General features: G+C 37.7%; 2 protein-coding genes and 1 pseudogene across 4 annotated transcripts; 2 read left to right on the top strand and 1 right to left on the bottom strand.

Moving 5' to 3' along the window:
- Nucleotides 1-5,174, bottom strand: part of LOC107551456 (protein NipSnap homolog 3A-like) — a 13,150-nt pseudogene extending 7,976 nt beyond the window's left edge.
- An 884-nt stretch (nucleotides 5,175-6,058) lies between these two features.
- Nucleotides 6,059-7,436, top strand: LOC107551453 (probable pancreatic secretory proteinase inhibitor). The gene is made up of 4 exons (XM_016233058.1): nucleotides 6,059-6,380; nucleotides 6,505-6,536; nucleotides 6,630-6,742; nucleotides 6,872-7,436. The coding sequence occupies exons 1-4, from the start codon at nucleotides 6,329-6,331 to the stop codon at nucleotides 6,915-6,917; spliced, it is 243 nt and encodes an 80-aa protein (XP_016088544.1). The 5' UTR covers nucleotides 6,059-6,328; the 3' UTR covers nucleotides 6,918-7,436.
- A 195-nt stretch (nucleotides 7,437-7,631) lies between these two features.
- LOC107551452 (probable tRNA(His) guanylyltransferase) lies at nucleotides 7,632-10,186 on the top strand. Of its 3 annotated transcripts, XM_016233056.1 has the most exons (7): nucleotides 7,632-7,724; nucleotides 7,983-8,141; nucleotides 8,272-8,448; nucleotides 8,609-8,778; nucleotides 9,321-9,409; nucleotides 9,769-9,876; nucleotides 9,959-10,186. In XM_016233056.1, exons 2-7 carry the CDS (start codon nucleotides 8,038-8,040, stop codon nucleotides 10,118-10,120), a joined length of 810 nt encoding a protein of 269 aa, XP_016088542.1. In that variant the 5' UTR covers nucleotides 7,632-7,724; nucleotides 7,983-8,037; the 3' UTR covers nucleotides 10,121-10,186. The 3 variants fall into 3 exon arrangements, with proteins under 3 accessions (XP_016088542.1, XP_016088543.1, XP_016088541.1); XM_016233057.1 differs by lacking the exon at nucleotides 7,983-8,141 and having other exon boundaries at nucleotides 7,642-7,724; XM_016233055.1 differs by lacking the exon at nucleotides 7,632-7,724 and having other exon boundaries at nucleotides 7,731-8,141.
- The last annotated feature ends 4,729 nt before the right edge of the window (nucleotides 10,187-14,915 follow it).

Here is a 14,915-nt window from a genome sequence, read left to right as displayed (position 1 = left end):
AGAGAGAGAGAGGCTGTGTATGTATGAATTACCACCGTTTTGCCGCGTTTCTCTATTAACAGTAAAGCTGTTTTTATTTCTTTTAGAAACAATGTGTGTGTGTGACTGCACTTAACATCAAACTGCTTCTGTTTCACACAAATGCTGGCACAGACATGCATGTTCAGCTAGAGTCGCTTTGAACTCGTGCATCTTCGGAAGCGGAGCTGCGCGGAAAGTTACAAAAAATTGTGCACACCACCATACGAAACGACGTCGCGCGCACTCAAAGCGAACTTGCGGACGCGTTGAGTATAAATCAGCCTTAAATCAGCCTTGAGAGTATGTGCGTTAGATACAGTGAAGATAGCGCGTTAGTTTAGAACTCTTCTCATTTTTTTATTTATTGTAGAGAGTGTGTTAATTTGTGCAATGATAACCTACCAGCAATGTAAATGATTTTTTAAATATATTAGAATGAGTACATTACAATATAAATTTATTAGAACAAGTACATTATTATTTATGGGCTTAAAAACAAGATGCAAACAATCAGAATATTGTACCTGGTGGGGAGTGCACAATGTAAACATGAAACATATGCAATTACCTATATTGTACTGTGGTACAGTTATGGAGGCCATTCATAATGCAGAGGTCAACTGCCTGCTCTGCCAATAGTTAGAAATGGCCTTATAGTAAGCAGTGTTTAATAAACAGCTGTTTTTCTAAATTCTGCTGAGGTGAAATTCAGTGCAGTCATGTATCGTGATATGTATCGTATCGTGGCATCTGTATCGTGATACGTATCGTATCGTGACTTTGCTGGTGATACACAGCCCTACTGGAGATGCTGCTGCCATGAGGTCCAGCATCCTTTGAATCGCTTTGAGAGGGCGAGCGGTACCGATCTTGAAGGAGGTCGGAGGTCGCTTTAGCATGCTGAACAGCGGGGACGGCAGGTGCTTGTTTCGCGGGCTGCTGAGTCGGCGCAGATTTAGGGCGAGCTAAGGCAGCAGCGGAGCTGGAGCGCTTAGGCAGGAAATGTCGCATAGCCTGGGACGATTTCTGTGTCTCCATGAAGCGTTCAGCGAATCCTTCGACCGCCGGGCCGAAAAGACCTTTGGGAGAGACTGGAGCATCGAGGAAGAGGATCTTATCCGCGTCCTTAATCTCTGGCAGCATCAACCATAAATGGCGCTCAAGCACCATAAGGCTGGCCATCGATCTCCCGATCGCCTGGGCGGTGGTCTTGGTGGTGCGTAGAGCCAGGTCAGTTGCTCCTCAGATCCTTGAGGGTAGCGGGGTCCAGGCCAGACTGGAAGAGGAACCACTTTGGAGAGGATACGGAGAAGCTCGGCATCTATCCCGTCTTTGGTGGCGCTGGGCGCGGATGATGGCGAGGGGGTGGGGTCAACAGCTCCTCTGCATCCGACGCTGCTAATGACATGCTGTCATCAAGCAGCTCGTCCTCACTTCCCCCGAATGAGATCAGGTCGCTCGCACCAGCAGAGGGACGCTGATCAGACCGTGAGAAAAGGATGGGGGAATACTCTCTTTGCGGCAAGAGTGAGGCATGCGGGATCTGGGCCAGCGTGAGCTCGCTCGACCCCTTTGCCCCGCTGTTTTTTCCTCACAGGTCCCTGGGAGGAAGAAAACGGGAGGGCACGGGGGGCGGAGTCACTCTCTGAAGAGAAAGCGATCCATGAGCGGAGAGAGGCGAGACTGAAGCTCTCGCAATGGGAGCAAATAGCTCCCGTGAGCGCAGCTTCCGCATGGGATTTCCCCAAGCAGGAAATGCACTCCATGTGGCCATCATCGGCAGGCAGGGGAGACCCGCACGAACCGCAGTAACGGCGTGGCATTTGCAACAACACCAATTTGCTCTTTTAAAAATCGCCTGATGGCGGCAGGGGAACCGGACCGGAACTGCTGCGTCGCTGGAGTGGTGGAGAAGCAGGTCAGCTGTGCTGAGAGGTACCGATTCCAGCTGTTAAGGCGTGTCAACGGCGAGCGGTTTCGGATCAGCTTGAGGACGTAGAGTCGTTGCTGAAGGAGAAGAAATCGGAGAATCCTGTGGCGAGCGCCCGCTTATATAGCCAGATGCCGAGCCATTGGTTCGTTTTTTAAGCACTGCACGAACCAACGGCCATGCAGTTTCACTGCGTGAATGAAAAGGATTCAGTTCAGGAGAAAAAAGTTTTTTTTTCATATGCGTCTTAAGCAAGACGCAGTACGAGTGAAGTATCGAAAAGGAACCTGATTGAGACCCCCATATTCCACACTCCAGTATCTGATGAGCTCTGAGTGGGCTGTCCGCAGGTGGATCTCCTCATTGGTCAGTCTGAGGAAGACAGCGTTGAGATGCGGCTGGATGTAATAGGTGCGGAACTCATGGAAGTTTCTGTGCTGCTGCAAAGATCCAGGGGCAGGGTTGGATCCACTCTAGGGGGTGGAGATGGGTGGGTTTAGGGATCAGGGGTGGAGACAGGTAGGTTTAGGTATATGTAAGGTGGGAGGAGTTGGATCTGGATCCAACCTCGCCCTCTGGATCTTGTGTTCTGCAGTGAGAACCATCTCGCTGCTGCTGAGGTCCGGTGGAGATCGATGCCTTGGGCTGCACGGGAAATGTAAAACAAACTGCTGGTGACACCATGTGGTCATTATTGGAACTGTTCAACTGAGATACAAGTTCTACATTTGTCTGAATCTATATGAACTATGAGATTTTATAAAACTCACTCATTATAGAAATGGCATCGCTCTGCTTCTTTTTTATTTCAATTTCCTAAGGTTTTTAAGGCACAGCCCCCCCCCCCCCCCCCCATTAACACCCTCCATTCGCTTATTTAAAACCTTGAGTACGTTTTAAAAACCTTGAAACTCACATTTGATGTTACAGATAAACTGTATACAAATTTTTGCATTCAGGCTCAAACCATTCAATTCCCACTGCAGGACAAAGGTCTATACAAATTATGTCCCAAATCCATATATGATACACAGGATTTCATTTAAAGCAAGACAACTCCTACTTAACTCTGTGCAAGGTCATGCTAAAAACTGAACAGCTAGACACATTTGGTATAAATATAGAAGGGTCAAAAAGTCTCAGACAGCATTGGGAATGCATCTTCTTTTGGACCTTTAAAGATGGAAATGTAAGAAGAAAGACATTAAGTTTTGGCACTTTTTCAAAGTCACTCAATCAAATAAGCAAAACCATGTGAACTCCTTTGCACAAAAAGGTCAGCTCATCTTTCTCAAATCATGATGCTGAACACGGTCATCAAGTTTTACACAAACTTTTGGAGTTCATGAAACTCAAGTGCTGCTGTCATTAGAGCAAAAAAGGAGCCATAAGGGCCTTTCGCACCGCAGGAACCTTTTCATAGTACCAGAACTAACATCCACACTATCTCGTAGGGATGGGCATATCGATATATCGATACTGACGCGAGTATCGAAAGTATCGATACTCAAACAAAAAATAGGTAGCCTTCATAGTTTGTGCAATTACAATTATTTAAATTGAACGGTGAAAGATAATATTGATCATGTTCTATTCTGTAATGTTAATAGAAATCATACACTGTCAGAATAAAAAGGTTGCATTTTATGCATGCAACAGCCGGTCACTGGCAGTCCCCTTATGAAAATGAACCATGGTTTTACTAAAGTGACCATAGTTCAACTGTAGTATTTGTAGATTTGAATCATGTGTAAACAAAAAACATATTTGAACCATGTGTAAACAAAAATATAACCTAAGTTACAATTAAGGCATATTGAATGTTAAAATGCGTTTTAAACATAAAGTTAAGTGCTTATTACCCATTTTACTCTTAGTAATTTTAATAATTTTATCAATTTCATAATTTAAAAGTTTAGTTCACAAGTATCGAATCGGTATCGATATCGACGATACTGCCTTGAAAAATAACGGTATTGTATCGAAAACAAAATAAGTGGTATCGCCCATCCCTAGTATCTCGAATACCGCTCCGGAGCGCTATTCGAGGCTAAGTGTATCCCATCATGCATCATGTTCTGGAAATAAATCGTGAGACTTTTTGCCGAGATCTCGCGAGAGGTCACGGAAACCTTTCCAATGCAAGTTGAATATTAATATAATAATTAGATATTACATATAATTTGGTAGAAAAACTGTGTTTTTACGTTTTATTGGTGCAAAGATGAGTAGTGGTGATACATTTGCAACTGCTTTTTATCACTTAAGTAGAAGCACCACAAATTAAAATTGTCATGTTATAGGGACTACTGAACAGACATTTAGAAGTTGATTTTAAAATGCTAAGTATTTTAAATTAAAATTAAAATAAAGCTATGTAAACACTTGCATTTTTACAACACTACAAGTGTGTCCCATCAGGTAGCCTAATGAAAAGTTGTACACACACTTGTGGTCTTCATGCTCACTTGAACACTTGGGCCAAATACAGGAAATGCGTCATATAAGTGGTCAAGTGCAAAGACCGCAAGTGTGGGTATTTGGACAAGGCATGTGCCGTTCTGAACGAAGAACACTCAGAGTCAGTACGGATACCGAAAAGTGCCGTTCAAGTTCGCTGCAGAAAACAATGAGCTCTTGAGCAATGTTTTTTTTTTCAGTGGGATGTTTTCTCTTTTTTTTACTAATTATCAGCCTTTTTAACGCATTACATTGATAATATAAAACAAATTACAGTTATAAGGATTAGATAGGCTATAGGTAGGGGCCTCATGCACATATTATTTTTGAGAGGGCAGGAGGTATTAATATTTTTAATAGGCTACGATTGACTTTGTATTTAAGGTGAATTTAATTTAAAAAAAACATTGTAAGTTACTAATTATAAGACTTTCATTGTACAGAAAGAGAGCAAAGAACATTTACATTATCAAAGAACATTATCATTGATTTCAGTCTAGCCAGAGTTCACTCAAAAACTCTCATTATAATCACTGAAGCTGTTTACACTGTGAAATGCAGATCTTACTTACATCGTTGGCACATCTGCACTCGTTGTTTCTGATGAGAGAATTAATTCGCCAGAGAGCAGAATTCAGTCAGTGACTCGCGCAGTGAACAAAACACAGCGTTTCAGCGGTGACTCATCTGTACGCTTCTGATTGGCCGTTGCATTCATAAACTCAACAGACTCGTGTGTGATTGGTTATAATGGTGCAGCGCTGTAAAACGCACCTGTCTCTGGCTCAGCACCAGCCAGCGAAAGCAGATTTGAATTTAGCAGCACATTTTTTGAATGTGAATTTTACATCACACCCCTGTGATTGTATCAATTATAAAGAAATATTATTAGGCTATTTTTGTCTTTTGGAAGCTGCATTCAAAATCCAAGTGGCTCGAAAATCTGAGGGGGAAGTTGGCCCCCGAAAAATAAAATGCTTGAAATGCTTTTGAAATAATTATCTTACCAGGACTGCATTTGTTTGATCAAAAATACAGTAAAACAGTACTACTGTGAACTTCAAGTGTCTGAAATTCGAGTTATTAAAGGTATAGTCCACCCAAAAATGACAATTCTATCATAATTTACTCACCCTTCCAAATGCATTTCTTTCTTTAATTATTTAAAATAGCTACAATATAGCCTGTGTGGGGGCCATTAATAGCAAGACTTCTGTAGTTAAAAAATCAAGTAGAATATAATCAAATATACCTTTTATTGTTTCTTTTTAATGACTTGATTTATTATTGGTTATTTGTCAGAATTTCTGTATTGTGTGTTTGTCCCATATTTTATTTTTTTAACACATACGAAAAGTGTAAAAATAAAAAAAGTTCCACCTTGCACTTTTTCATAAAAATTACAATTATTTATTTAAATTTTTTTTTTTTTAAATGTAAAGACCCATATTCCCTGCTAAATTATGTAGTTAATTATTACATTACGTAATTACTGTCAACTGCATTCCATGTTTAGTGGAATTCTTTTCATTTCACTTTGGGGCCAATAAACAGGGACACACCTCCCAGCCAGATCTGTTTTGAGGGATATTATACAGACCAACGCATTTTGGATTGTGCTCAGCAATTTTTGGACAGACTGGAATGTTTATCCCTTAATAAAGAGAGAGACAATAGAGAGGCTCTGTTCTCAGTGTTGTTGACGCAGGACGGCGGGTAGGTGGGGTGGAAAGCCTTCAAAATATCAGCACCTCTCCTCCTCCTCCTCACTTTCAAACTACATGTTGCTCCTCATCACCACCAATACAACACGCAGAAACGAGCTGGAAGTCATCAGTTGCTAAATCAAAGCTCTCAGCCTGAACTTACAAATACAGATTTCTCTTTTAAAATCCGGATTTCCTTCATTTGAGCATCATGACTGGAACAGCAGTGGTTTTGATGAGTCTGGTCCTCATCCTCTCTGTGGGTAAGTCACTCCTATTGGAATAAAAAAAAAACACTGTTATTATTTTAATCATTGATGTGTGCCATTTGCAGTTAACAAAGAATTATTGCAATGCGATTAATCCAACAGTACCAATTTTTTTCAGGTGCAGAGGATAAATCAAGATCCTACCACAGGGTAATTTATACACTAAAACCCAGAACAAACACCTATCAGAAGATGAACTATGATGCATAACTGTGAATTGTGTGCGTGTTTTAAATCTGACAGCCTGCATGTGGGGGTTTGAGTGTCAATCAAGCATGCCCTCTCAACTTCTCTCCCGTATGTGGTAATGATGGCATCACATACGTCAATGAATGCACCCTGTGTGTGCAGAGAATGTGAGTCCATTCATTTGCTTCTGTTTGTGTAGGATAACAGCATTGCTGTATGGATTTTGCTGATAGTTAGCAAGGGCTGTGGTATGGATGCTGTGATGTTGAATCACTGAAATGGTGTTTGTTTTTTAGGCACACTAATGCAGACATTTTGATTGTGAAAGAAGGCCGCTGCTGAGGTGGAGGACCTTATGAAATCATCACTTCGCTTTTCATATCTATGTTTGTTTAAGAATGTTGCTTGCTATGCTCATCCATAGGATGTGATCAGTATATGAACAGTAGATGTGTGAACACCTACCACATTTTAAAAAGAAAAAATACTAGTACTAAAAAGCAAGTACTAATTGCAGTTTCATGACATCTGAGTGACTAGTGCAGAGTGTTTTTTTGTTTTTTTTTACGATACTGTCCTGTCTTTCTTTAATATATTTCTTTCCATATCATATATTTCTTTCTTTATTTCTGTAGGAACTGCTCTGAGTGCAATGTTTTAGGGGTGACGTTTTGGAGCTACAGCTTATTTTTCTAAATATGTTTTAAAAATCTAACAAAAATTGACATGATGACAGGTGACAAGCTGTGGGAAGACCATTTATACCTTGATTTGACATTTTTTGCTAATAAAATAAAAATACTTGGTCAAACAAATGTAAGACTGACCAGCTTCACTTTGTCTCGCTTTTCTTTGCAGCATATTTATCGCCGACACTGAAAAGCAACCACACTGGACACAACTAGGCATATTATTCTGCATGATCTTTTTACTCTCATTTAAAATTGCCAACAAATCATCTCGTTCTATTAAAAACATTGCTGACAAAAATCTTCGATTTGTATCAGATGTATCGATTTGTATCATTACGCTTTTAAATCTTCAAAAGCGGCTGATGCCTTGTACACTTTGTGGCGGAACATAATTTTCAGAAGTGTTTTGAGGGACTGTATAAGGGGACGTACCAATACAATGACCGCTTACGCACATGCGAGTTTTGACACCACATACATACACTGTAATGTTAAATATTTTAAAATACAACGCGATCTATGATAATCACTCGTTTAAGTTCTTCCTGAGACATTAATATGAACATTTAATTCCTGACGATGCGCTTTCTGGATGACAGATAATTATAACGCATCACAAATATTCTGAACGAACAGCATGGTTTGAGTTAAACGTATTAAATAATCGTATTTGTCCTGATATCCTTATGCTGAGACTGTTATCGGTCAACTTTAGAGGATTTACAGAGCACCAGACACTCTTAAGTCTTAAATTCAGCACATCATCTGTCATGGCCAAAAGCAAATTTGAATACGTGAGAAACTTTGAGCTCGACGACACATGTTTGAGAAACTGTTACATTGTGGTTCGGCTAGATGGACGCAACTTCCACAAGTAAGTGTTTCTGTACAGTTACAACATGCTCTTGCAGAACTAACACTGTCTTATGTTTGTACAATTTCGTGGAGGGCAGAAAATGACTGATTACTGAAATTACTTTCAAAATGATATTTTTTGATTCCAGGTTTTCTGAGCAGCATAACTTCATGAAACCCAGTGATAACCGAGCTCTGGGTTTGATGAGCCGCAGTGCCCGTTCGGTCATGGAGGAGCTGGAGGACATCACTATTGCCTATGGACAGAGTGATGAGTTCAGCTTTGTGTTCAAAAAATCAACCACTTGGTTCAAAAGAAGGGCCAGGTATAATTGTATGCTGACACATTGCCGTAAATAAACTTGCCAGAATCTGCCTTGTATTTCAAAACCATCTTGATGCCTAACAGCACAGCTGGAAGATGGTTGTCCAGGGTTATGCTGTCTTGGAAACTCACCCATTAAATGTTTTCCTTTCTCTCTACAGTAAACTGATGACCCATGTGGCTTCCCAGTTTTCCTCTAGCTTTGTTTACTACTGGAAGGAGTATTTTGGGGAGCATCCGCTGCTGTACCCACCCAGCTTTGATGGCAGGGTGGTTCTGTATCCTAGCAACCGTAACCTAAGAGACTATCTAAGCTGGAGACAGGCAGATTGTAAGTGAATGTATTTTGTAGTAGATTTAATGATAAAATGTGTTTGACTGTAACATGTATAAAACAGTATAATAGAATGAAGTAGAGTCATTTTTGACTTCTGAAATTTACTGTGATTGTACTTCATTTCATGCCAACCCTGTGGTTGTGAATATGGTAATATTATATCATGTTTGCTTGTGATGGAGCATTAATGTACACATGCTATATGTTAATAACATAAATATATTGTATTTTGATTATGCATTAAAATATAAATGTGAAATCCATTATTTTTTTACATTCTAGGTGTCCTAGAAATGAACGTCTAGCTATACAGACTATATAAACATTTAACAATGGATATTAATGTACACATGCTATATGTTAATAACATAAATATATTGTATTTTGATTATGCATTAAAATATAAATGTGAAATCCATTATTTTTTTTACATTCTAGGTGTCCTAGAAATGAACGTCTAGCTATACAGACTATATAAACATTTAACAATGGATTTAAAATTGTTTCAGAATCTCAACTTTTTTATTTCTATTTAGGTCACATTAACAATTTGTACAACACTACGTTTTGGACTCTGGTTCAGAAAGGTGGACTGACCACAACGCAAGCTGAGGAGAGACTCAGTGTATGATCAATTAAAGTAGTATTTGTTTAATTGAGTATTTGTATGTTTGTTCTGTGTTGTTTTCTTTAGAATGCTTGTCACTAATGTACAAAGAAGGTTGCCATCCCAAACAATATAAACATGACTATTTAAAAGCTGACTAGGTTTTTTTCTATATTTGAGGAATATTATCCAATAAACAGTTTTAACCAGAAACATAATCAGTATTTAATTACCAATATAATTTGTGAATGTTTGATTTTGGCTTAATTGGATTTTATTTTTCCATGTAGTTTTAATTAAACACCTAATTCCAGTACAGTTATTTTGTTTGTTCACATTATATAACTGTAGTGTAATTTACATAAACTAAATTACAGGGAACACAAGCAGCGGATAAGAATGAGATCTTGTTTTCTGAGTTCAGTGTCAATTACAATAATGAATCCCCACTGCACAAAAAAGGCACGACTTTAATATGGGAAAAGGTAAGCTGCAGCTGCAAAACATTATTATTATTTTTTTTATTATCTTTAATGAAATTTGTAATTCTTAAATTCTTTCCTTCAGGTGAATGAAACCACAACTAAACAGATCAAGCGGCCAGATGAAGTACAGACAGAGATTACTGTAACACGGACCAGAAAAAAGGTTACAAGTCATTCCTGTGATATCATTGGAGATCAGTTCTGGGAAGAACATCCAGACATTCTAGAAAGCGACCAGTGTTGATCACATGTTTAAAGACCAAAATACAAGCTCATTTTTCCCTTTGGTATTAAAAAAACATTGAATGTTTATATTTTATTGTCTTTTTTTGAGCAAACTAATGTGAATGAAGGGGGATATTGCCATGTTATTCACCATCCCCCCCCCACAAGATTCCTAGTCTTAGTATTCTCTCCTGCAGGGATGAGCATCTGTTTCACCTCACCCCCGACTGTTTCCTTTCTGTGAAAGCCAAATTTTTGTGTCATTACATATCCGGTACTATAGGGCACATTTAATGAAATGAGAATTAAATAATTACTTAAAGATATATTCCAGGTTAAACTTGATCCACAGCATTTGTGGCATAATGTTGATTACAACTAAATTTATTTCGATTTGTGCCCCCTTTTTCAAAAGCAAAAAGCGAGGTCATAATGAGGCACTTGCAATGGAATTGAATGTGGTGAGTTTTTGGATGATTTAAAAGCAGAAATGTTCATCTTAATTTCATAAACTTTTTTAAACTTGTGCATTGTTTGATGAGCTGTTTTAAGTTTAGCTCAATCCCCAGCATTTGTGGAATAATGTTGATTACCACAAAAATAATTTGGACTTGTTTAGTGTTACAGATTTCAGGCCCTATTCACTTTAATTGTAAGTGTCTCACTGTAACCCATATACTGTGTATATATACAAACCCAATTCCAAAAAAGTTGGGATACTGTACAAATTGTGAGTAAAAAAGGAATGGAATAATTTACAAATCTCATAAACTTATATTTTATTCACAATAGAATATAGATATATCAAATGTTGAAAGTGAGACATTTTGAAATGTCATGCCAAATATTGGCTCATTTTGGATTTCATGAGAGCTACACATTCCAAAAAAGTTGGGAAAGGTAGCAATAAGAAGCCGGAAAAGTTAAATGTACATATAAGGAACAGCTGGAGGACCAATTTGCAAACCATACTGGATGCCCGTGATCTTCGGGCCCTTAGACGGCACTGCATCACATACAGGAATGCTACTGTAATGGAAATCACAACATGGGCTCAGGAATACTTCCAGAAAACATTGTCGGTGACCACAATCCACCGTGCCATTCGCCGTTGCCGGCTAAAACTCTATAGGTCAAAAAAGAAGCCATATCTAAACATGATCCAGAAGCGCAGGCGTTTTCTCTGGGCCAAGGCTCATTTAAAATGGACTGTGGCAAAGTGGAAAACTGTTCTGTGGTCAGACGAATCAAAATTTGAAGTTCTTTTTGGAAAACTGGGATGCCATGTCATCCGGACTAAAGAGGACAAGGACAACCCAAGTTGTTATCAGCGCTCGGTTCAGAAGCCTGCATCTCTGATGGTATGGGGTTGCATGAGCGCGTGTGGCATGGGCAGCTTACACCTCTGGAAAGGCACCATCCATGCTGCAAGGTATATCCAAGTTCTAGAACAACATATGCTCCCATCCAGACGTTGTCTCTTTCAGGGAAGACCTTGCATTTTCCAACATGACAATGCCAGACCACATACTGCATCAATTACAACATCATGGCTGCGTAGAAGAAGGATCCGGGTACTGAAATGGCCAGCCTGCAGTCCAGATCTTTCACCCATAGAAAACATTTGGCGCATCATAAAGAGGAAGATGCGACAAAGAAGACCTAAGACAGTTGAGCAACTAGAAGCCTGTATTAGACAAGAATGGGACAACATTCCTATTCCTAAACTTGAGCAACTTGTCTCCTCAGTCCCCAGACGTTTGCAGACTGTTATAAAAAGAAGAGGGGATGCCACACACAGGTAAAGATGGCCTTGTCCCAACTTTTTTGAGATTTAAAATCAACTTATTTTTCCCTTAAAATTATACATTTTCTCAGTTTAAACATTTGATATGTCATCTATGTTGTATTCTGAATCAAATATTGAAATTTGAAACTTCCACATCATTGCATTCTGTTTTTATTCACAATTTGTACAGTGTCCCAACTTTTTTGGAATCGGGTTTGTATATATATATATATATATATATATAGATATATACACACACACACACACACACTACCGGTCAAAAGTTTTGGATTACATAATATGTGTGTGTGTAAGGCGAGACACTGCAGGTGAATATGGTAAAAAAAAAAGTTATCGCCTTACCCAGCTGATTGATTACATTGATAATTGCAAACATTTTTTGTATTACGAAATTTTAATTTCTAAAATGTTAGGTTTAAATATGCAAATGAGTGATTATTTAATGAAATATGCGCTAATTTGCATACATTTCTAGAACAAAAATCTAAACACTGGATGATGTCAGTTTCAAAATTCTTATTTAAATTTTTTGACATATTAGAGTCAAAAGTTTTTACATAGGGAATTTTGGGTATCTCATTTTTGTCACTCCATAATTCAGAAAATGCTTAGAACGGATAGAAAACACTATATTTTCATAATTTTGGGGGGAATAAAATGTTGTATATAATTAAGCAAATTATATATGAACAAATCCCTCTGTAAAAACCTTCAGGATATAGAGAGGGATAAAAATGTAAAGTTTGGTGTGTGTAAGTGCTGCTGAAGTGGAGATTTATGGCTCAGTGTAGGAGAAAAAAAAACTCATTCTGAGAAAACGGCCTTTAAAAATATGTATTATAATTGAAATCTTTTGACACAAATAGATAAAGTGCTATAAAAGAAACACTTAACAGTGTCTTTTGGATGTTTTCTTTCCACCAGTCTAAAAAAACACTTTATGAAAAACCAAAAAGCCCAAAATCTTATACTTGACAGGTGCATGAAAAAAGTGTTTTTGCCTGCAGTGTCTCCCCTTAAAGAAGTCTCTTATGCTCATCAAGTCTGCATTTATTTGATAAAAAATACAGAAAAAAACAGTAATCTTGCTAAATGTTATTACAATATATAAAATAATGTTTTCTATGTTAATATCCTTTAAAATATAATGTATTTCTGTGATGCAAAGTTGAATTTCCGTCAGCCATTACTCCAGTATAAAGTGTCACATGAGCCTTAAGAAATCATTCTAATATGCTGATTTATTATTAGAATTATCAATGTTGGCAACAGTTGTGCTGCCAAATATTTTTTTGGAAACTGATACTTTTTTCAGGATTCTTTGATGAATAAAAAGTTTAAAAGAACAGCATTTATTCAAAATATAAATATTTTCTAACAATATAAATCGTTGCTGTCACTTCTTAACAATTTAACACATCCTTGTTGAATAAAAGTTGTAATTTCTTAAAAAAAAAAAAGAAAGAATAAAAATGTACTGACCCCAAACTTTTGAACTGTAGTGTATATTGTTAGAAAATATTTCTATTTTAAATAAATGCTCTTCTTTTTGACTTTTACATTCATCAAAGTATCCTGAAAAAAGTATCACAGGTTCCAAAAATAATATTAAGCAGCACAACAGTTTCCAACACTGATAATAAATCAGCATATTAGAATGATTTCTTAAGGCTCATGTGACACTTTATACTGGAGTAATGGCTGACGGAAATTCAACTTTGCATCACAGAAATACATTATATTACAAATGCTTTTGATTGAGCTTTACTCTTTACTGAGTAAAATTTGTTATTATCAAAGCTTTGACAGATCTGAACATCCTAGAGGATGTGTGTGCTGGTCTGGTCTTTCCTGTACTTTGATGTTGGACGCAATTAGATGAAGTCACAGAATGATTGGCGCAGCATGTAGTCTGAAATCTCTCTCTCTCCTTATCTTTGCTTCTGCTTTGAATGAATCCTCTACACTACTCTCTGTACTAGCTGTTTTGAAGCCAATGTGTATATTATTACACATATTAGTTGTATTAGTGTGTAATATGGTATCCCTGACCTCATTTCATGCGTAAATTATAACAGTATATGTACACCGTTACTGTAACAATTGTAAAGGCCTTTCAAGACCAATTATCAACACAATATTTTTTCTACCACTGGTATTTGAGTAATTGCAAAGGTCAGTATTATAGCTCACTTAGCATGCAGGCTGCTGATAGAAATCTCTTAATTTCTTTTAGTTTTAATTAGGGCTGTGAATCTTTGGGTAGACAGCGATTCGATTCACGATTCATAGGTTTTTGATTTAATTCAAGAACGATTTTTGCAAATTTAGAACGATTCGATTCGATTCACGATTAAATTCGATTTGATTCGATTAATGATTCGATTCTGCATTCTTTAAGTGCATTCACAGGATTATTTAAATACTTCCCCTAAATTCTTTAAATGCTTAGTCAGGGGGCAAATTACACAGAAGCCTTTATGGTTACAGAACCATAGGTTAGAGAAAAAAACACTTTTGTCCGTTGTTAGATGCTAATTTAATGATGGTATGGCATGACATGGCATACGTAAAAATGTATGTAAGCCAAGATTTAAAAAAGAGCTTTAAAAGTATTATGTATAGGCTAACATTTTGTCACACCAGGAGCGTAGCCATCATTTCAGAAGTGACAGAAATGTCAAATACAATAATTTTATGTATGTATGTATTATTATAATTATTATAATTATATATATATATTTTTTCTTATCTATTACTTTGAATTTGCTATAAGAAATCAAATACACTGCTGGACAATAATCAGTCATTTTTAATCTATAATTTTTTCCTAATGGCAATTTTATGATTGTTTTATATACTACTGTCACGAATCCGGTCCATGAACTTCCATCTGCTAGCCATCAGAGGTCACCCTTTCCAATTTCATTGACTCTCGCACTACACACCTACTGCTCCGTCGTGGTGGTCTGCTGTCTGGCTCTGGTGGTCCTCTGCTCCGCCG

This window comes from Sinocyclocheilus grahami, unplaced genomic scaffold, assembly GCF_001515645.1.
Source record: "Sinocyclocheilus grahami isolate Dianchi unplaced genomic scaffold, SAMN03320097.WGS_v1.1 scaffold424.1, whole genome shotgun sequence".
Taxonomy (NCBI): Eukaryota; Metazoa; Chordata; class Actinopteri; order Cypriniformes; family Cyprinidae; genus Sinocyclocheilus; species Sinocyclocheilus grahami.
Note: the sequence above shows the minus strand (reverse complement) of the source record. Positions and strands in the feature narration are given on the sequence as shown.

Excerpts from the sequence above, each read along its gene's own strand:
- LOC107551453 (XM_016233058.1), top strand. The coding sequence starts at position 6,329 with ATGACTGGAACAGCAGTGGTTTTGATGAGTCTGGTCCTCATCCTCTCT. Across the intron at positions 6,381-6,504 it reads GGTCCTCATCCTCTCTGTGG|GTGCAGAGGATAAATCAAGA; the intron begins GTAAGTCACTCC and ends AATTTTTTTCAG. Across the intron at positions 6,743-6,871 it reads ACCCTGTGTGTGCAGAGAAT|GCACACTAATGCAGACATTT; the intron begins GTGAGTCCATTC and ends TTTGTTTTTTAG.
- LOC107551452 (XM_016233055.1), top strand. The coding sequence starts at position 7,954 with ATGCTGAGACTGTTATCGGTCAACTTTAGAGGATTTACAGAGCACCAG. Across the intron at positions 8,779-9,320 it reads AAGCTGGAGACAGGCAGATT|GTCACATTAACAATTTGTAC; the intron begins GTAAGTGAATGT and ends ATTTCTATTTAG. Across the intron at positions 9,410-9,768 it reads AAGCTGAGGAGAGACTCAGT|GGAACACAAGCAGCGGATAA; the intron begins GTATGATCAATT and ends ACTAAATTACAG.